General features: G+C 42.3%; 1 protein-coding gene across 1 annotated transcript in view; it reads right to left on the reverse strand.

Moving 5' to 3' along the window:
• Nucleotides 1-3,645: 3,645 nt before the first annotated feature.
• The window catches only part of LOC118085084 (disintegrin and metalloproteinase domain-containing protein 9-like), a 33,493-nt gene continuing 15,320 nt past the window's right edge, over nucleotides 3,646-21,818 (reverse strand). The window contains exons 5-14 of the mRNA XM_060274016.1: nucleotides 18,601-18,773; nucleotides 16,187-16,336; nucleotides 14,916-15,081; nucleotides 10,477-10,566; nucleotides 9,105-9,297; nucleotides 7,386-7,491; nucleotides 5,374-5,557; nucleotides 4,493-4,570; nucleotides 3,839-3,946; nucleotides 3,646-3,666 (exon numbers count right to left, since the gene is read on the reverse strand). Of these exons, the coding sequence (XP_060129999.1) occupies nucleotides 3,646-3,666; nucleotides 3,839-3,946; nucleotides 4,493-4,570; nucleotides 5,374-5,557; nucleotides 7,386-7,491; nucleotides 9,105-9,297; nucleotides 10,477-10,566; nucleotides 14,916-15,081; nucleotides 16,187-16,336; nucleotides 18,601-18,773 (1,269 nt within the window). The remainder of the gene's footprint in view (nucleotides 3,667-3,838; nucleotides 3,947-4,492; nucleotides 4,571-5,373; nucleotides 5,558-7,385; nucleotides 7,492-9,104; nucleotides 9,298-10,476; nucleotides 10,567-14,915; nucleotides 15,082-16,186; nucleotides 16,337-18,600; nucleotides 18,774-21,818) is intronic.

Raw genomic sequence — 21,818 nt, forward strand, 5'->3', positions numbered from 1 at the left:
CATGCAGAACAGACCACATAAATGGCACATAATGTGCAATGTTCAAAAGAGGGAGCTCATTTTATTTGAAGTGTGGGAAGGCAAAAAACAGAAAGATTCAACAACAGAAAAGCTTCAAGCAGACCAAACAACACTGAGGAAATGGATGAGACACAATACATCTCTCTTGGGAGCACCTGTTATTTTCTTCTGTCTAGCAGCACAGTCTAGTTTCAGTTGTTATGTCAAATTCCGACTCTCCGCTTTTCAGTGACATGCTACATTCTGACCCGAGGCTTGCTTGTGATCCCTAAAAGATAAGAAATGAGGGTTATTATATCCCATTTGGTTCACAAAATGTCTCAGCTGGGACAGTGATGAGGTAAATTTATAGGGCATTTTCCAGAGAAGGTGGGTGGAGAATTTCTGCCACTTTTACATTTACAGGTAGATAGCCGTGTTGGTCTGCCATAGTCGAAACAAAATAAAAAATTTCCTAAAGCTCATACCAATGACAAACTTAGTTGGTCTCTAAGGTGCTACTGGAATGGTTTTTTTTATTTTGTTGCCACTTTTACAGAACTCTCACAAAGGATGTAAAAGGTTTGGAATGTGAGGGTACTCGCTAATAGACAGGTTGGCTGAATCATCACTGTCTCCCCACCCCCACTGCTGGCTGCTATTGAGTTAAAAATCTCTTTTAAGGATGGTGCAAGAATGTGCTGCTCCCTGCAACATTGTACAGTGGTGCCTCGACTTACGAATTTAATCCGTTCCGAAGGCACCTTTGTAAGTCGAAAAATTCTTAAGTCGAAAAACGCCATTGGAAACGCGTTTTCCCATAGGAATGAATTGGAAATGGAAAAATTCGTAAGTCGAAGCAACCCTATCTAAAAATTCATAAGTCGAAAAATCCCTATCTAAAAGCGCCACGGTTTTTTCCCGGATGTCGAGGTACCACTGTACAGGAAGAAAAGGTGTTTGTTTCCTATTTGAAAGAGCAGTTAACTACTGCTGAGTTCAGAGGCTTTCCCTTGTAAAAGAGGTGCTGCTTCTAGTCCCCCCCCTCTGTGTGTGTGTGTGTGTGAGAGAGAGAGAGAGAGAGAGAGAGAGAGAGAGAGAGAGAGAGAGAGAGAGAGAGAGAGAGAGACTTACAGCAGGGCAGTCCAACTTTTCATACCAAGTGGGCTGCAAGAGGCCTTTGACATAGATCCCATGGGCTGCACACTGCCTTGTTGCACAAGGCCAAAATTTGAGCCCTTCCCCAGCCCTCATGCTGCCTTCCCAAAAATGCCTAATTGAGGCTTTGGGGCAAGGCTCTGGCAGGGTCCTAGAGCCCTCCCACTTCTTCCCAAAGTTGGAAAAAAGCTTGTTATTAGGCTTTGGGAAGGTGAATGGAGGACTCTAGGATCCTGTCAGAGGATCACACCTCCTTCCCGAAGCCCAGCACCTTGCTTACCTGGTTTTGGGAAGGCAGCACAAGGGCTGTTGGGGTTGTGTGTTGTGTGTTGCCCGCATGTTGGACTGCCCTGACTTATAGGATGGCGTGAAGATACTGGACAGTTTAAAAAGAACTAAAGATCTAGCAAATATGTGGTTTGGAATGTGAGCAAGCCAGTCTGCAGATGAAATTAAGACAAACATGTCCTTCCTTGCTCTTCAGTGTTTTGAATGTTTGTGCATTACACTAGGAGAAATTATTTGGCCAGAGGGTATCCATGCCAGACTTAAGCTGTTGGGAAGCTGTTTAAGTTAAGGATAGCCAGATGTGTTTAACCTGATTTGTTTTGCTTTATCCCTCTTTTGCTCCTTTGTGTGCTAAAATTGCTTCTCTTTTTTCACGAGAGTCCAGCAAAAATGCAGAGAGAAATTCAGACCACCATGAGTGCATAGACGGTCTCTGTGTTTAATTTGGGGGAAAAAATATTAAAAACTGAACAATGGAGAATTCTGAGTGCATTGGTTCCACTTTGGTTTGGTAAGTTAATTCTCAGCTCCAAAAATTCTCAGCTCCAAAATCCAGGAAGAAATCTGGATGAGAGAAATTTTGCAAGCATCCCTAATGATAGGTTAAAATTATCTTTCTGTAACTTGGGTCTAAAGGGAGCAGCATTAAAGGCCATATAGCTCATTGTGATGATAGTGAAACAATGATTTTAACTATTTTTCAATCATGAAGAAAGCATAAATCTTCACGATGAGGTACAGGAAGCCCAGTGAAGCCACACTTTATGGTACCTGGATCAGGACATTCCAGAGATTAAAGTCTGGCAAAGGTAAGTGGAACAGATATAGAATGTTTGAAAGAGAACAGATTTGACCTCAAGATCAATGTTTTTCAGGACAATGTTTCTAAAGGAAATATTTGAAATCTTGGTGGACCATCGACATTCACAGACTTCCTCCTCTGTGGTCAGTATTTTTTTCATTTATTTTTAAAACAGGAAAATAAGAATCTGGATTTGTAGGTCTTTTGGACTAGGATCTCCAAGAAAAGAGCTTTCAGTAACTTACTGTATCTCCTGATTCTATTCTTTTCCAGATCACTCTAGCAAACCTATTGATGCAAACCACAGAGAAGTTAGTAGCCCTTCAATATGGTTCCAGCCTTGTAGCAAAGAAATAAACAGCTGTCTTTTCTTATCTTGAAATTTGCGTGACAAAGCCCCCAAGAAATCCCAATAACTCACAACTGACACAATATTTTAGGTTTGGTTTTGGGGCATTATTTTGGTCACAACTTTATTTAAAATACAATTAAATTCTGAGTGTTGGCTTAGGCTTTGGTTAATCCTTCTGTCCACTCTAAGGGACAGGACCATTTCCATCTGACCATTGGGTCAGCACCAGCTACGACTTACCTAGGGGTTGGTAAGTCAAGTAAACACCCCTAGGGATTGGAGGTACGGTTCACTGCACTCTCCTTCCCCCAAGGAGTGTTCCCCAAGGCTTGGCTCTGTAATGGACACACCATCCTTGCCTATGGCAGGATGATGGACTAGAGTCCCTGAGCCCCAGGATTCCTTTAATGGAATACTTCTATAAGGAGCAATCAAGGGGGGTAGGCATTTTAAGCCATGCCCCTCCTATACCAATTTAACCAAAGCCTAACAGCCAACCCTGGCGTGCTATGGTCCGTGGGGTCACGAAGAGTCGGACACGACTAAACGACTAAACAACAACAACAACAACAGCCAACCTAACAAGTTGTGACAATTGCTTGACAGTAGGCAAAAACCACATGGCAACAGCCAATCAGCCAAGTGGCAAAATTCCTACTAGGCGCCTTAATACTGGCGACCCCCGCTAGTCGGGCAAGCAGTACCAGCTAAAGCCTAAATGCAGCGGAGGGCAGGTGGGGATTCGCAAGCTTTTCAAAAGAATGAGAAACCGAAAGGAACGTGGTCGTTAAATTAGAAGTGGCTGTCAATCAAACTCTAGGCATGCCCCGTGACTCATCCTAACTCACAGCCCACCCCCTCCCAGATTTCTCTCAGGCTCGTCCGCAAACGCCACTACACTCTATGAGTGTAATGGACTATAACAACACTGTCACAGTCAGCCTTATCATGGAGGATACATTTACTTACCAAGCCTCCAATTGCATTCTCTTAAGTGTGGCAACAAAACCCAGAGCAAAGAGAAGCAACCCAGCCAGGGTGCCCGTCACAAGGAGACTGGTAGCCACTGCAGGCAAAATTGAGAAAGAACAAAGTATTTTATATGTTCACAACTCCCAGCTTTTGTCATGTCCTGAAATAATCTGCAGGGTTGGGGGATCCATAGCTGAAGCACAGGCGAGAATGTCCTTTAGTGACAGGATCTAGCAGAATACCAAACCCAATGGATACTTACTCACATTTCTCGGAGGCGGCCCACTGTCAGTGCTCCCACCAAACCCTCTGCCAGAGCAGAAGGGAGGGGCCCATCCATAAGAACAATGGCAGTTTCTCTTGCTGTTGCACACCTGGAAAACATATAGGATGTGTCAAGCAGCAACTGGCACATATACCCTACTTGGCCAATACTGCATTCAAACAAGAACTTCACAAAGATGGCAAGTGCAGGTTTGCCACTGGCAAACCCAGCAGATGTATTTTAAAAAAAACTGTTGTAAAAGGAATGTTCTTGTCAACATGTTTGTTTGTTTTTTAAAAAAAACATTTTGAAAATGCTTCATAGGAAGTTGCTACGGGCTCCCCCCTGCTGTCCTGGGTTCCAGAATGCAACAACCCCTCTACCACCAACAACTCTGCCTGCAACAGTACTGAAAACAACTCCTTTGTTACCCTCATCACAACACAATAGGCTTTAAAATGGGAACTAACCATAGTCAGATGCCTTTCCCCTACCTAAGCGCTTCACAGCAAGGAACCCATGCTCTGCATCACACCCAAGGGTGATCATGTCAAACACTGAGGTTATCTCCTCTTTCCACAGATCAATTGAGGGTTCAACATTAACCTGAGCAGGTCTCAAGGGATGGCATACTTTCTTCTTTCTTACTACTTACCCCTCTGTTGCTACATTTTGAAAAATCACAGTCATAATTCAAAATGGCCCGGTCAACACAAGATCTGTTCATGCATATCTGGAAAGGGATGTATGATATGTAAAATTTATATAGTGCACTGGCAGCCGAAAAACTTGGATTCTGACAGTTTGGAAGCCAAGACTCCTGGTGAATACTCCTAGGCTGTGCACAAGCAGACCTTCAAACAGGAGGTGTGGGTTCTCCTGCTGCAGAGAGAGCTGTGCTTCCCCCCCATCTTTCCTTCAGTAATGACACAGATAAAGGCTCCAGATCCAGGATCGCCCCACAACCTTGTTTTAGGTGGCCTATCCACTTGTGGGGTTATTTTTTAAAGCTCCTTGCATGACCAACTGCTTGAACATTTGTTCTGTGGTTTATTTTTTATTATTGCTTTTAGACTGTTCATTTTCATATCTTGATAACTGCTCTGAGAAGCAGAGAGGAAGCTTCCTGATTGACCTAAGGACCAGCTAGTCAGCAATGTGTATCGTCCTGCCTTTTGAAAGGGGAAAGTGGTCTGATGACTAAAATGAGTGGTAGCCAATCAGCACAGAAGAACAGGTTTCCCCTGACCTAAGTCTGGCAGAGAAGAATTTATACATGCCTAAAATGTGGGGACTTGCACTTCCATAGTGGGTTCACTGCTCAAATTGTGCATGCCGCTCTGTACACACTCTTAACTAAGCAGATAGTGCTGCCGCCAAAGGCCAACCAAATGACTTGCCAGATCAGTCAATTAATAAATAAAAATCAGGAAACCATATTTGGAGAAGACTGTACTTTGCAAAGCAAATTGCCATCCCACCCCAAGTTAGGATTTTGAGAAATCAGAGCCAAGCAAGGGATCCAGTCAAAGTTACCTTGTCAGTTCCACAGGTTGTTCCATCTCTCACTGCTCCAAGATCATAAACATGCTGGCCAACATGAAATTCAAAACCCCAGCAGAATGTACCCTCCACTGGAATCTGAACTACACGTTGTCCTGTTAACATTTTGGGAATTTTATTAACATGAGTGCACTGGAGTCTTCCACAAAGAACATCTCTGAAAGAAAAGCGAGGAAGGAAAAAATGTTTGTGCAGATCCATGCCAGACATTTAAAGCACAATGAATGCACATTTAAAGTATATGACTTCCCCAAAAGAATTAGGGCAACCTTTGTTTCCCCTTCACAGAGCTACAGTTCCCAGGACCCTTAATGACAGTTTGCAGAATTCTTTGGGGGAAGTCATGTGTTTTAAATGTGCATTGTGTTGGAGCAGAATAATAAAAAAAGGAAGAAAAGAAGATTTCCTGGATACTAAGATTCAAGTTTGAGGCAAATACTTTTGGTGAGAGAACCCCAGCAGAGATTCAAAACAACAAAATATGCAGCAAAGTAAAATGTGGAAATATAGGCTGTTAGACCAGGGATCAGCAACCTAAGGCCCATGGGCCGGAAGTGGCCTGCGGAGGTCATTTGACCAGCCCATGAGGCGCCCAAACCGAGGTGCCCGCTCGCGCACTGTGCTAAACCAGCACAGCACGGGGACTCGTTTTGGCGACACCAGAAATTGCGTCTGTGCACTCGCAGACACTAGAAATCATGGGAACATGCACAATCCGGCCCACGGAGGGATCTCCGCGGGACCAATCCGGCCCAGGCAAGATAAACCTTGCCTACCCCCGTGTAGACCTTTGAAAAATGCCCTTCCGAGTTCATTCTGAAGCTTCCCACTCCCCCTAGCATAGAAAAAGACCACACATTTGGTAAGTTAAAAATGATTTACTTACAAACTCTTCCAAGGTCAGGTTCATGTGCTTTTCCATGGAGAAGTCAGAAAAGTTGCACAGGCAGTAAAACTTGGCTTAGTTACTTGGTGAAAGTTCCTAAATTATTGGTATGGGAACTCAGCAGTGACTTGTGAGTCATGAGGTCTGAACCCCTCTCACACTAAGCTTCTCGGGTAGATTGGCAGAAAACAATATGTCTGATTACATAGTTTCTGCCAAGGTAAGCTAAGCCTGGCAGGACAGTTTACTCTATGAGCTTAACCCCTTCATGAATTATTTCAGCATAAGCATGTTGGTTATGTGAGGCTTGTTATCCCACATACTGGATGTGTTTTAAAAGTGTATCTCCTCCATTCTCAGAGTCAGCTGCTCTGGCCACCCAAGAATCCAGATGAGGTACAGTTTACAATAAGGAGGAGATAACAGCTCGCTGAAGAGGCAGAAGGCTGTGAGGGAAAATACACATGCTTAAGGGCTCATCCACACTTAACTTTTCTCCACATTTATAGGCACAGGACTGGGCTTTCCAGGTCTGTGTCTGAGCACTTTTTTGACCCAGCATTTCCCCCTGTGAAAACCCACTCTTTACCACTGCATTGGTGCAAACAGTAATCTGTGGATAACCCAAATTGCTGTCTGTTCCAATTCAGCATTAAAGAGCGGGTTTTCTTGGGGAAATTGGCAGGACAAAAAAAAAGTGTTCGGACATGAACCAGGAAAGTGCAAGGGGAAAGGTAAGCGTGGATGAGCCCAAAAATAACAGGAGAGGGGCATACCAAAGGGGCCATCTTCATAGTTCCACTGCTTTCAGAAACCAGGCAGTAGGGCTGCAAGAGGGCATTCTCCATGGCAGCCGCTGTGCTGTAACAATCACTCTCCACACAGGTGCATCTGGCACCTTCATTATAGAATTTTTGCCATATGCTGACAATGAACATCTTCACCATGGCCTTTGACACTTGGGAGATACAGACACACACACACACATTTGGGCCCATCCTATTATGACGGCAATTTGTCTTGAACTGTTTTTTAATGTTATGGGAAATGGAATGAATAGCCTAAGAAAATGAGATACCTGCCCACAAGTATAACCTACTCTTCATAACATTTCCTGTATTTTTGTCCATCCTCGCCACAGTTGCCAGCCTGGTCGCCTCGCATATTCACTTTCTTGAAACAACTCAGTGGGGCCTGTTTTGCACCTGCAGAGAGGGAAAGAGGAAGGAGTGAAAAAATGAGGACTGGCAACAACTAAATTAAGGCATATAAAAGAGGCTATCTAAGTGTTTAATGTTAAGATCTTGCCACAAATGTTATTTGGAGCAGAAGTGTGTACGTTTAACAGTTTTGAGGCTCCAGAATCTGTCCAAACAAAATTTCTGAGAACTGTTCTCAGTCTTCCAAGGTGTGTGCCCAACATACTTTTACAATTAGAGACTAGACAAATTATATTAAGTGTAGCTTCTATCTTTCCAACTTTTAGAGACAGAGGGTGGGCTCTCCTTGATGATCATCTGATCAAGTTGACTCTTCCAAAATTTAGGAAAGCATTAACTCAGGCTAAATTTAATGTGCTCCCATCTGCAGTACTGAAGGGTAGATACAATAATGTACCATACCATGAATGCTTATGCCCCTGTGAAGCAGAGAAAATAGAAATTGTAGGACATGTTTTATTGTACTGTTCTTTCTATCAACTTTCAATGTTCATCTTAACTGTTATTTAAATGTTTACTGCAAACCTGCACATGAGTGTGTTACACATCATCTGGAGTTTCTGCACCTGGGACCATATAATAAGCAGAAATCTGTGAATTTGGCTGAGCTGGAAATTCAGTATTCATAAAGTTGGCTCACTGAATTTCCTCACCAACACTTGTGAGCAAGCTGGACTGAAAATTCTCAAGAAATGATTCCACTGTAATTTTTTGGAAAACAAAACTTTTCTGAGTTCATCCTCAACAGTTGAAGACTTTCAATTCTTCCCTGGAGAATATTCAGCAAACCCCACACCTCCACATTTCAGCATTTGCTAATAGAGTTGGTTTTTTGAGATAAATAACACTAAAACTGAATCCACAGTTAATACTATTTTAATATTGGGGGTCTTGGCCCCTCACTCCTTCAAATCAACCTCTTAGACCACCACTTCTTTCAGCCACCAATATTAACCAACAACAAAGTTGCATCAATCATTAAGTGGCCTGCAATTTCTCAATGGAGGCTTTGAAAAGAATGTTTCTGTTCCACCCACCCCCATAATTTCAACTCTCTCCTCAATATACCAAGAAACAGCATGGATAAATTTGGAACAACCCTAGTGTTATGTACTGAGCTGAATCCTAGAACAATAGGATCCAGAATGCAGCAGTCTGATTGGTCCGCAGGAGCCACCCAATCCAACTCCAGGTGGAAGTGAATCAGCAACCTGATTGGCCTGCAAGAGCAGCCAATCAGGCTGCTGGCAGAAGTCAATCCGCAACCTGATTGGCCCACAGGTGCAGCCCTGAAGTAGCCAATCACGCACGGCCCATTGTGTAAATAATGTTTATAAGCAGACGGTTTTGGGGAAAGAGCCATTCTTCTCTTCTTCCTCTATTGCTACTACAAGCTGAATAAAGAGCATGAAATTCACTCTCGACTCCGAGTATATTTCACCTACAGTCTGATATCGACTAAGGAAAGGCTAAAGAGAAAAATCACTCAGCACACACAACATAGCAGAAGATTCCCGAAGCCTTCTTCCCAGATGGCACTCGTGTTAAGGAATAAAGCAGATTTTTCCTTTTCTTCCCGAAGCGAAGGTTAATCTTGCCTTGGCCAAAAAGAGATGTGCAGTGTTTGTGGAGGTCAATGCAATTCCCCATAAAACAGCTGTTACTGTTGCTACATGGCATCCCATCTTGTTTATGGACGTCTGGCGGGCAAACAGGAGAGCTTCCATTGCAATACTCCGGAAGGTCACACTCGGAAACAGCTTCTCTGCACACTGTTCCCTCTTCTAACAACTGTTGGAAACAACAATTGAAGCTTCTCATTCTGACTCTTCAACAGCGGCATGTCATGTTTTCCCTTCAGAAACTGAAATTACTTGTGGAGCTAAATTACACAAATTAAAGTCCCAATGTTGGTTGCATTGACAGTGACAAAGCAACTCAGGCAGGGGTGGGAGTGAGGGAATGGAATTATTTCCTTATCTGCCATTTCTCTCCTATAACACTGGCTTCCCCAAGCAGCTCCCCCAATAAGGTTTAAAATTCATGCATGTCCTTGGAAATATATGTGCCTGCAGTGTGCATGGGTGGACAACTTAGAGAGGAATTTAAAGTACAGGAAATTGCAGGTGGGAAAAATGTCAAGTGCTTCCTTCCCTGTCATAAATGTCATTTTCTATCTGCCTTGGTGAGTCTGAATGCAAAGCACCATGTACAGTAAATGAACTCTCAGGTCTCATTTTTAGTCCTTTTCTTGAGCTCAGTGAAGCTCCTGCAATGTCTCAAATAGGCAAAACTGGACTCCCAAGATTTCCTCTTTCACCGTAGAATAAAAACAGACTCCCATGTTCGCTGGTGCAGAAGCACGGGGGTCTGTCAATAATGTACAGCTTCTGGTGGTTTGGCTGCTGTTGCAAGCTCATTCTGCAATCGGAAGCCCAAATATCAAGGGGAATTATGCTGTGTACAGAATTCTGTGGGAACCCCTGCCAAAGACCATTTTATTAAATCAGACAAAGATGGAGTGAATTCTTGCTTTTGCTATAAGTTGCTCTTGGAGCTCATGGGGCATGGTACATGGGAATTCAAGGCCTAACAGCTATTCATTCACTAGGTGGCCTGGGGCAATTCACCATTGCTTTCTACTCTTCAGGATCATTGTGTGGGCAAATAAGATGACAGCTAGGAAGTGCTCTATGTATTCAAAGTACAGACTAAATGTGGGGGCAGGTGTTTAAGAGTTTTCTAAAAATGACTGATTTTTTTTCCTTGAAAGGGATAAAATTTCAGACAAATGGGGGGGGGGCAATGACAGGGGAGCCGAGTCCTCTCATAAATTCTGTGGGACAGGGGACCAAATTGAGGAAAGGCAAAATTCTCCATCGTGGTATGGGGCCATGGGTGGGCACGGGAAGGGAGTTCAGGGCATCCCTAGTTATTACATTTATTTGAAATCTGCTGTTTTTATATTACCTTACATCTCTCACAGCAAAGTCCATAAAGACATTCAATGCCTGGTGATAATTTACAGTCCTTTTGGCAACAGCCATTCCTTTGGCATTCCTGCAAAAGAAGGAATTATCTCTCAATACTGTCCTTTAAATGCAGGCTTTTAGACTAATGCCATTGGGTGTATTCATTTATTACATTTGCCAAGCTGCCTTGACCACCAGATGTCCTCCATCCTCAGTCTAAACTTAAACTGCAGATTCCTTTTGAGGCAAGGGCTTGTCTTTTTTTTTGCTTATATGAGGTCACGAAACTGGGGGATTGTGGCCAAAAGCAATTTTATCTGACTTCCCAGCAGGCGTACCATATTTTAATCAAGAGATTGTAAAATGTTTGATCACCATTGCACTTGTAAGAAAAAGGAAAACGTTTTAAGGAATTCAGATATTCCATATCTTGGCATTATAACATTATTTAATCTACAACTTACACTGGGCCCCTGGAATTCTGGAAAGCTGCTATCCGTTAATGAATTGATGATCCCTGATTCACCTTCTTCCTATAAAAAAATGAAAGAGTTGTGGTATGGCTCATAGTATCTACTTTCAAATATCAGAGCAACACATATTGGTTCCAGACTGCTTCATGGTATAGAAACAAGACAATGCAAATACCTTTCTTGATCTAAACATTGAATGAAGGAGTAGGCGGTGCAATTAACCAACTTTAGGAAGGTCACAAAACCAGGAAGGATTACAGATATTTAAAAGGATCAGCCATAAACTAGAGGGCTGACATATCACAAGTGACACTACAAAATTCAAGAAAGGTTATACCAGGCATCCCCAAACTGTGGCCCTCCAGATGTTTTGGCCTACAACTCCCATGATCCCTAGCTAACAGGACCAGTGGTCGAGGAAGATGGGAATTGTAGTCCAAAACATCTGGAGGGCCGAAGTTTGGGGATGCCTGGGTTATACTGAAGAATCTGTAAGAGCTAACAGATGAAGTGGAAGAAAAAGTGGGAAGAGCAGCATGTGACTAAATGGGTCAGAGGTGCAATAAATGTATCGTTAAGTTTACATTTCTTTTATTTATTAAATTTGTATACTACCCTTCATCCATAGATCACAGGGCAGTTCACAACATTTGTTGTTATTTAGTCGTTTATTCGTGTCCGACTCTTCGTGACCCCATGGACCACATAAAAATATAAAAACACAAAATATGTATGTAATATAAAAGCAATTGAATTGGGGCTGGAAACTAATTGGCAGCCAGTGCAGTTGGGCCAGGATTAAGTACATTGTGGAGTACTGAGATATCCAAGTTCCAGTACTGATGACACCCCACCACAGCTGGAATGGCTCTCTTAACCAGGCTTGCCTGACAGCAACAGGGAGTCCCAACATCAAAGTTGTCAAGTTGTTTTAACATTTTTTTCAAAAAGCCATTTACATTACGAGTTAGCATAGTAGCAAACATTCAATGAAGCATTATGTGTGACAAGAAATGACATAATTTTAATAATATTTTACTAAAAACTTACAAACATAACTTTAGGCCGTGAGTCATCAGCAAACAAATATTGGTTCTCTGCTCTTTGCATCCACTGCCTAAAAAACTAAAAGGGAGTTACAAAACACTTTACTTCATTTACTCTTTTATACTGCTGTCTGGCTTCTACCACTGAATCAATTGAAATAAATCTAAATATTGCAAAACCTCTGAAACATGTATTGGCTGACTAAATCACTTTCTTTTAAATATATTAACGTAACCTTTACAAGATATAGAAACGATCATTCATTGTAAAGCCATTACTACAATTTTCATTAACTGTGTGAAGCAACTTCTGAGGCAAGTGCAATGCTTTTAATCTTCTAAGCAATGTCATTAAAGGCAAGGCTAATATATTTAAAATAAAGTGATTCCCCCCAGTCAATGCATGTCTCCTCTCCTGTGAAGATGTTGGCTGCTGATGTAAGTCCACCTCTGATGTAAGTCCACCTCTGTTAACATTGGCAGCCCCAAAGTTCCTTCACAGCTTCCAGGGGTCTGCCCTGTAGAACTTCTTGGCAGTGGCTTAGTCACTCGACATGTTGACTGCTTTCTTACTGCTAAGGGAATTTTCATGGTTACAGGTAGGTAGCCGTGTTGGTCTGGATCGAAGTAAAATAAAAAAATTCCTTCAGTAGCACCTTAAAGACCAACTAAGTTTTTATTTTGGTATGAGCTTTCGTGTGCATGCACACTTCTTCAGAATTTTCATGTGTGAGGCTTCCATGATGAACAAATCCCATTATGTTCATCCATGATGAACAAATCCCATTATGAAACTTTGGAGACTGCTAGTATGGTCCACAGAACAGCTGATCTTTATGTGGAAACATGCTAATAAAGCAGGGCTCTTCAATATCCAGCTGGGACAAAACATCTTTTTGTTATCACATGCTTCAAAAGGCAGCCAAACTTCCTTGTACTTGCTTTCATATAGGGTAAAACTGAATGGCCTAGCTATGTGGTGTTAGCCAGCTGGCATTCCTCATCACACAACCAAAGACACTACTAAAATTTTATCCACTCACCTGAGACTGTATCTTGGCTCTGGAAAGCTTTGTAATTTGCTGCAGAAATAAATTCAGGATCCCTGCCTCTTCTAGTTCCTGATAAAAGAAGAAAAATATACTGAATGCCACAGCGTAGCAGCTCTTTCGTGGTTGTTGTCTTGAGAGATTTGCGGGGATGATGGGCATCCTCTGTACCTGTGCTTTTCAAACCTTCCGCCTCTCAGAGACAGGATGCCACCGCAATGAGTTTCTCTTTAAAGTTACCTTAAGTTGCACATGAATATACAACCCCACACTCAAGAATCCTGGAAATTGTAGCTGTGTAAGGGGTAAACTACAGTTCCCAGGATTCTTGTGAGGGGTGCTTTAAAGGTATGGTGTGTACAGAGTCTTGATCTACTTAATAACACACACCAACTTACTTCATTCCTCTTGTAGGAACATGTGGTGCAAGGGCAACTGGAACCTGTGCTCTCCTACTTCTTGCTATCTCCCTAATTATGATTCACATTATTCCTTGGCCTACCAACCAAAGAAAATGGGTGTATGCCCATCCAGTAATTGTTTTTCAGGGGGAAATGCCTTGCTTCAATAAAACTGAAAATTGAGGCCCCTTTGTCAGTGATGTGGGAGCCATTTTTCTATGCAGCTGCGGAGTGTGTGTGAGAGAGAGTGGAATATTCGAAGCCATTTTCTTGGCTCTTTCATACATAACTGGCATGTTTTCATGTAATACATATACCCATTCTAAGAGAAAGACCTACACTATTAGACCTGCCCATACTGCTGCAGGAGAAAGGGCTGTTATGTTTTTTATAGTTATTTCTGTGTTTTGTGTTTTTAATGGATCTTTTAATACTATCTGTCACAGGAGGCACGTTGCGGCTACTCTAGAGTAACGACTCTCCAAACCGTTGCCTTTTCATGCTTTTATTGTGTGCAAACTATTTACAGTGCTAGAGCTGTACAAGATACATGTTCTCAGTCTGGGTCAGAACCCTGGAATAGCGATTCCCACGTTTTTTTTCCAACAAAGAAGTCTGGGAATCCCGAATCTCCTCCCCCATTTCTTTCTGCGCAATTCCGGAACAGGAGGGAAAGGTCTTCTTTCCGTGCTTTCCCTCCTCCCCTTTTCCCTCTCCCTTTCTTCCTCTCCCAAGCGGAGCAGGGGCTCTGCGACCCTGCCAGAGCCATGTCCTCTACTTCCTGCTTCCCCGCTGGACTCTTCTCCCTCTCCGCTGCAGCTGGTACTCGGGGAAGAACTACTTCTCAGGATGGGAGGGGGCTGTCTGTAGTCCCTGTCCCTCACACTATCTTAATTCTGTTAGTGTCCAATTACATTTTAATGACTGTCTTTTCTATGTTTCTCGCTTGTTCTATTTTATCTCTGTCCCAGACTGGGGGAAAGGTGAGATATAAATAATAATAATAATAATAATAATAATAATAATAATAATCCCTACCCGGAAGAGATTACACCATAGAAATACAATTCTCATACTACTCTTGTTCTCTCTTTGTGAGAAAAGGCCCGCAGACTAGCAGTTCTAGTGAAGTAATTTGGTCCTGAAAAGTAAATGATCTAGGCTGCATTCCTATATGCATTTCCTTGGGGAATAAGTCGCATTTAACATAACAGGACTTATATCTGAGTAGACAGTATAAGGCTATGCTTGTCTAAATAAGCCCTGTTAAGTTCGGTGGGACTTATTTAAGTATGCTACAACTGCAGCGTTGATTTGCTAAGAATACAGAACAGGAGATTTTGGAGCAGACTGAAAAGTTAGAATCAGTCATTGTCCTCCAGAGCAATTCCACAGCTGGGAAAATATATACATCCACACCTTATTAATTCTTCTGTGCACATCTTTCAGAGCAGTCTTAATGCCTAACCTCATCGTGGCCACAGTCACACTCTTCGTCATCCTCAATGACACCATTTCCACACTTCTTTCTGCTAACTAGGTGGCTAGGTATGTCAGTAAGACATTCTTTTCCTGGTTTTCTTATTGCATCATAATATACCATCCTGCTGCAGTTACTCAGCCTTGAACATGTTCTGTAACAGAGAAGAAATTATTATCCAGTATGATGAAATGATTTATTAAATACATTTACTATACTAATTTGTATCTTGCCTTTCAGGGTACAATTTCTTCTAAGGTGCTGTGCAACAATAGATAGAAACAAAAATCAATAGTTAAATTATTTCAAATCCTCAAAATATTGAAACACACTAGGAGAAAATGTATAAAACCACTTATTCTTTAATACAGGTTACAGCCAGATGCTTAGACCGAGGAAGCCAGGAAATAATTGCACCATGCTGCTACTCAAAGAGGAATACACTGTTAGCCCCACTCACCTGCCATCTCATACCGGGTTCCTTTGTTCTAATAGCTCATTGCCCCACACAGAAGGCTAGTCTGACTTAATTAGCTTTTAACATACACCGATTCTAGATGATTTGGAAGTATCTAGTACACATCTTAATAAACAAGGTCTAGCTATTACATTACACAGGAGACTAGCTTAGCTTTTGACACCCCAAGCCTTAATTAAATTCTGTCATCTATTGGACCCAGGAATTTAGGGTGTCTAGAACCAAGAAACTCTTAACAATTGTAAAAAATAATAATTTTTTATTTCATCTATCTGATAATTAATGAGAATTCCTATCTTGCTTATCTTCTCCAAAGAAAATCCACAAAGGAGCTTAATGTGTGTGTACTGTAGAAGGTTCTTCCAGTGGGAAATCTACCAAGAAACTGTTCTGTTCTCCAGAAAATTATTGGGAATGACATACTCTTGCATAGCTCCCATTTATTTCAAGAGGGATTACAAGATAACTTTCAGGTGGATCTGCCTGCAAATTACGTAAAGCACATAATTAGCAGCTTCATCATCATGCTTGTTTTCCCCTCCACTAAATAGCAGGAGCTGAGGGAAAGGGCAATTAAGATCAGGGTTGCAGTGGGGGAACGAAAGCCAAGCACACAACACTAATGGGATACTTAGTGTAATCTGTAGTTTGACTCTAAGAGGGACAACTGAGCAGAATACCTTTAGTGGCAAGAAATGAACTGAGCAAAAATATAACATGACCAGCTTTTCTTTCCAAACACACTAGGAAGAAATAAATCGATCAATTAAGGACTACTCACGGATTGCCGGTTGCTGCCATTATACACCTGCCAGGCTTGGTGCAATTACAGTCACAGCCCCGAGCTTTGTTTAAGGGTGTGTCATCATGGCCAAAGCCAAGAGAATGACCCAACACGTGTGCAATTGTTTCAGCATCAACTTTAGGATTTCTATATGTCTGCATACAATGAGGAAAAGGAAAGAAGGGACTGAGGTAATCAGAATATTAAACACTTTCAATAAATACATACTTCATTTACATCCTTTGAGTATATTTAATCTGCTTTAAAAAAATATAAATTGGGTACTACCCTACAACTATATTTTTTGGAAGATGATTTCAGAATTTGTGTTATTGAAAGGAAGTAATTTTTCTCCCCCCACCCCCAATGTTATGCCTTAATACATTTTGAGACCTGGATTCATTTTGTCCTTGCCACTTTCCTCTTTTTCAACAGCCCTCTCCACCCACAGTCCCAAACTGAGTATTTCACATGGAGGCCTGAAGAAGAGCAGCTGTTTCCTCCACTCCCTCAGCAAGATCAGCCATGAGACATAAGACCAAAAACCTCCTGGCCTTGCTGTCCCATTCGCACCCCACTTCCTAAACCAGGCATCCCCAAAGTGCGGCCCTCCAGATGTTTTGGCGTACAACTCCCCTGATCCCTAGCTAACAGAACCAGTGGTCAGGGATGATGGGAATTGTAGTCCAAAACATCTGGAAGACCAAAGTTTGGGGATGCCTGTCCTAAACCAACAACTACCAGATTTCATCCTCCTTCCCATCAGCACCCTCTCAAGTCTTACAGAGAAGACGCAAATTCAGCCATCCACCGCCTCCTGTGCACCTTTCCAATCTACACAGCAGTCCGCAATGATGCCACCCGTAGTACCAGCACAGGCCTAACCCCCAAGCTAAGGTCTGAGCCCAGGCTGCTCCCTTCCCAAACACTCACCCACCCCAACCCAACCCAACCCATGCTCGAGGTCTGGTGCCAGACATAGTCCCATCCTCCCGGTCAATCACTCTTTTTCCTCCCCATCACTTTCACTCAGATGGAGCTGGTCGGGGCCTTTCCCATGGCACTGCAGCCTCATCACTGGATTAGAAGCCCCTGTGCTTGCCCATATGGGCCACTTCCATTTTCCTAACTATGGCACTGGGCCAGGTTAGATCCAGCTGCTAATGATGGATGGACATTGAAGGCTGTAACCAAGTGCCTACTCAGCATAGGTCCCTTAAAGATGTTTTCAGTGGGGTTGCACTCACCCTGAAGGATCGGGTGCACTGTTTGGGGGTAATTAATCTTTGCCGCTGGATGTACAACTGGTCATATTGCCTTTACTAGTTTCAGCTGGTGGCCCAGCTGCAGCTCTCTCTGGATGGGAATAAACTTGCTTCAGTGATCTATGTGCAGCTAACCTCATGGTTGGATTACTGCCATGTGTTGTAGCCATGATGGCTCTGCTCTGCTTCCAGTCAGAGGCAGTATGCTTCTGAGTAATAGTTGGAAACTGCAGGAGGGCAAGGTGCTGCTGTACTCAGGTCCACTGGTCTGATTCAGCTGCCTATTCTTATACTGATATGAGACATTTGCGTAAAGCAACTAATAAGTTAATTAAATAATAGTATTATATTTGTACAAGGGGTGAATGGTGATAGAACTATCACTCTTGCCTCAATCTACAGTCCACATTTGAGCCAAATCTCCTTTCCTTGGCAGCTGTGTTCTTTACATCTTTTTTTAAAAAAAATAATAATAATCTGCAGCAAATTTCCTGAGGTCACAGGTAGCTTGGCCCGAATGGAATGCGATGGAATGGAAAGGAAGGTCTGGAGAACTAGTGGCTAAACCCCTATTTACCTCCCTCCCTCTGGCAGCCTACTAATTTTAGGAATATATTACAAAGACAAAAATAAAGATACTGATAATCACCTACATGAATAGCAGACACTGAAACTAGAGTGTAAAAACAAAACCGATTCCCCCAAGAAAGTCCAGCAGGAAACCCTTTAGCCCTGTAACATAACAGAAGATATTACTGTACATGTTATAGTTATAAAAAACTGCAAAAGTTACAGAGCAGCTATATTGCCCAGGTTTATGAGCAGAACATTTTAGATTTAAACAGATTTAATGTAAGCTTCCTCCCTATATTTTGTAAGAAGCTGGAGTATGAATGAACAATAATAATCATGATTAAATAAGCTAAGACCAAAGACAAGGAAAGGGTCCTTGCTAGGGATCCTACTATAAACTGATACAGATGCAAAGGATTTTTTAAATGTTTTGTTTCATTACTTGTGTATTTGCCACTCTGGGCTTCTTTAGGATGATGGTGATGGTGATGTGATAATATAATAATAATCTGGCCTTTTCATATTATTGAAAAGAAGGCAGACAATTTCAAGAAAGAAACTGTAGAGTCTTACGTAATTATTCCTGAATGATCAAAATGCACATTTTGCTGAAGCTCAGAGATGGCATATTGGTGAAATGCAGCTAAAGTCACGCTAAGATTCTCAGTATCAATTGTTATGTAGTCTCTTTCTGTCCACAACTCCAATCCTACCAAATAAAGGTGAAGACCTAATGGCAAGTATATCTGAAAACAGAAAACACCAAATTGTGCAGTTGTAATGCATAGTATTGTTGCCAAAGTGCCTCCATTTTGGCCCACCACCTCCAGCTTTCCCTTTCATAGTTGTTATGGTGTCAAGAGCCAACAGAAATGTTGCCTGGTTGTCAGGAACAGTGCTCACCCCTCACGGCTATGATTAATCAAAGAAACCTAGAATTGTGGAGTTGAAAGGGACCTGTTGAGAAAGAACAACTCTTACTCAAGTTACTGTTTAGGGAAGTTTGTAATGTTTGATGCTGTACTGTTTTTAATATTCGGTTGGAATCCGCCCAGAGTGGTTGGGGAAACCCAGCCAGATGGGTGGGGTATAAATAATAAATTGTTGTTGTTGTTGTTGTTGTTGTTGTTATTACAAGGAGATTCCAACTAAACATCAGGAAGAACTTTCTGACAGTAAGAGTAGCTTGACAGTGGAACGGACTCCCTCAGGAGGAGGTGGACTCTCCTTCATAGGAGCTTTTTAAGCAGAGGTTGGATCTCCATCTGCCAATGCATGCCCAACTACTCAGTTTTCTCTTGCCTCTGTATAATGAAACTGAAGAGAACATTATCACTTCCTCCCAAGGTTCCCAGTACTTCCACTTTGTCCAGCCGTTCCTTCTTGTTGGTGAGGACCAGGTCCATGAGAGATTATCCCCTTGTTGCTTCTTCCAGCTTCTGGGAAATGAAATTATCAGCAAGGCAATGGAGGAATTTGTTGGACCTTACGTTCTTGACAGAGTCTGAGTTCCAACATATATTGGGATACCTGAAGTCTCCCATGACTACTATATCTCTCCTTTTTGAATGTTTGGTAATCTGCTCTAGGAAGGCATCATCTAAGTTTTAGCCTGGCTTGAGTTCTACAGCAGACACCCACAGTAACATCACCATTTCCCTCTCCTACAATTTTTACCTATGCACTCTCAATCTGCCTTCCATGCTCCAAGTCATGAATTGCTTCTCAAGTGTACACCTTTACATATAATGCTACTCTTCCTCCCTTCCTGTTTGGTATATTCCTTTTGAATAAGTTAAAACCCTCAATTTCTACATGGATGCAAATGTCATAGCACTTGGATGCTGCAGAACAATGTCTTGTTTACAGTTGGGTGTCAAGGAAATGGGACATTAGGGTTTGAACTACATGACCCTTTGGATCCCTTCCAACTCTACATTTCTATGAAGGCATCACTCTGCCAGTTTTCGATGAAGTATACCAAAATCTTATACACAACCTTCATAACGATTTTCAGAAATCATCCCTGGCACTTTCAACCCATTTGAATCCAATGGAACTTCTTTTACAGCAGACAATTTTTAATATACTTTTGTTTTCCTAAAGTTATAATTGTTTTTGGACTCCTGTATTTGATGTATTAGGAGCCAGGTGACGCTGTGGGTTAAACCACAGAGTCTAGGGCTTGCTGATCAGAAGGTCGGCGGTTCGAATCCCTGCAACGGGGTGAGCTCCCGTTGCTCGGTCCCAGCTCCTGCCCACCTAGCAGTTCGAAAGCACATCAAAGTGCAAGTAGATAAATAGGGACCGCTCCGGCGGGAAGGTAAATGGGGTTTCCGTGTGCTGCTCTGGTTCGCCAGAAGCAGCTTTGTCATGCTGGCCACATGACCCGGAAGCTGTCTGCGGACAAACGCCGGCTCCCTCGGCCTATAGAGCGAGATGAGCGCCGCAATCCCAGAGTCGGACACGACTGGACCTGATGGTCAGGGGCCCCTTTACCTTTACCTTTATTTGATGTATTATTAAGAGCAATCTGCTTGATTGACTCTTGGAATTTCTAGCTGGATGTACACCCTGCATTCATGCACACTGAAAATCCTACTGCAGTTTGGGGGTGCCTGCTCTCCCAGTCATGGGCGTAGCTGGTGGGGTAGAGGGGGACAGCTGCCCCCTAGATCAAGTAAAACAATAGAAATATTTAACTAACTGACCAATCACATTGGTTCTGCCGCCCCCAACAAAGTCCTTCCCCACCTAACAAATATCCTGGCTACACTTATGCTCCCAGTCCTTCTGCTTCTGCTTTTGGTTGCGCTACTAAGGTAAGGTTGCCAGATTTTTTTCAATGAATCTGGGGACACTTTTCAACTTCAGTAGGAATGATAGGTTGGACGAGATGGTTGGACAGTGTTCTCAAAGCTACGAACATGAGTTTGACCAAACTGCGGGAGGCAGTGCAAGACAGGAGTGCCTGGCGTGCTATGGTCCATGGGGTCACGAAGAGTCGGACACGACTAAACGACTAAACAACAACAGGAATGATAGGATTTTGTCAGGGGACTGATTTGTAAATCTGGGGACTGTCCCCGAGAAATGGGGACGTCTGGTAACCTTATACTAAGGCCTGAGAACAGCTGGTCCAATTTTTGCATGTAATATGCTGCCAAGCATACTTATCGTACTTCTTCATTTATTTCAACACATTAGGGACAGGTAACAATTCCCCTTATCTCTTTGTCTCTCTCCCCTCACTTTTTCTTCCTTGTCTTCCAGCACATTCTCTCTCTCTGTCTGTCACCCCTACTCTTTCAAAGATAGCTTTCCCAATTTATATTTCTAACAATGGTTCAGAGATAGATGCTTTTTAGTATTTTTCCCTTGTCTTCAAATTCCCTTTTGGGGTTAAGTTCTGTAGTCTTGTGTCTTTTTTTTCTTTTTCTTTGTTAAACCCTTCTCTTCCAAAACAAAAACAAAAACCTTTTAGTGGTACTCAACTATCTAAATCACCCTAATCCCTCAATAATTTGAATGCTGATGCTGTTCTGTTTTTATTATGTTGTTGCTTTTTAAGTGGTTGTTTGCAGTATATTTTATGCTATTTTACTGTTATAAATTCTTTATTGTATTATGTTCTATTGCATTATTTGTTATGGTCTTATTTATAAGCTACTTTAAGGAACCTTCATGACTGAAAATTCATGGTATGAAATAAAGTGAAAAATAATAAATAGTAAGTACCCTACCTTCACAGTGAAGGCTGTCACTACAAGTGCCTCCCACTTGCACAAATG

Source organism: Zootoca vivipara, chromosome 4, assembly GCF_963506605.1.
Source record: "Zootoca vivipara chromosome 4, rZooViv1.1, whole genome shotgun sequence".
Classification (NCBI taxonomy): domain Eukaryota; kingdom Metazoa; phylum Chordata; class Lepidosauria; order Squamata; family Lacertidae; genus Zootoca; species Zootoca vivipara.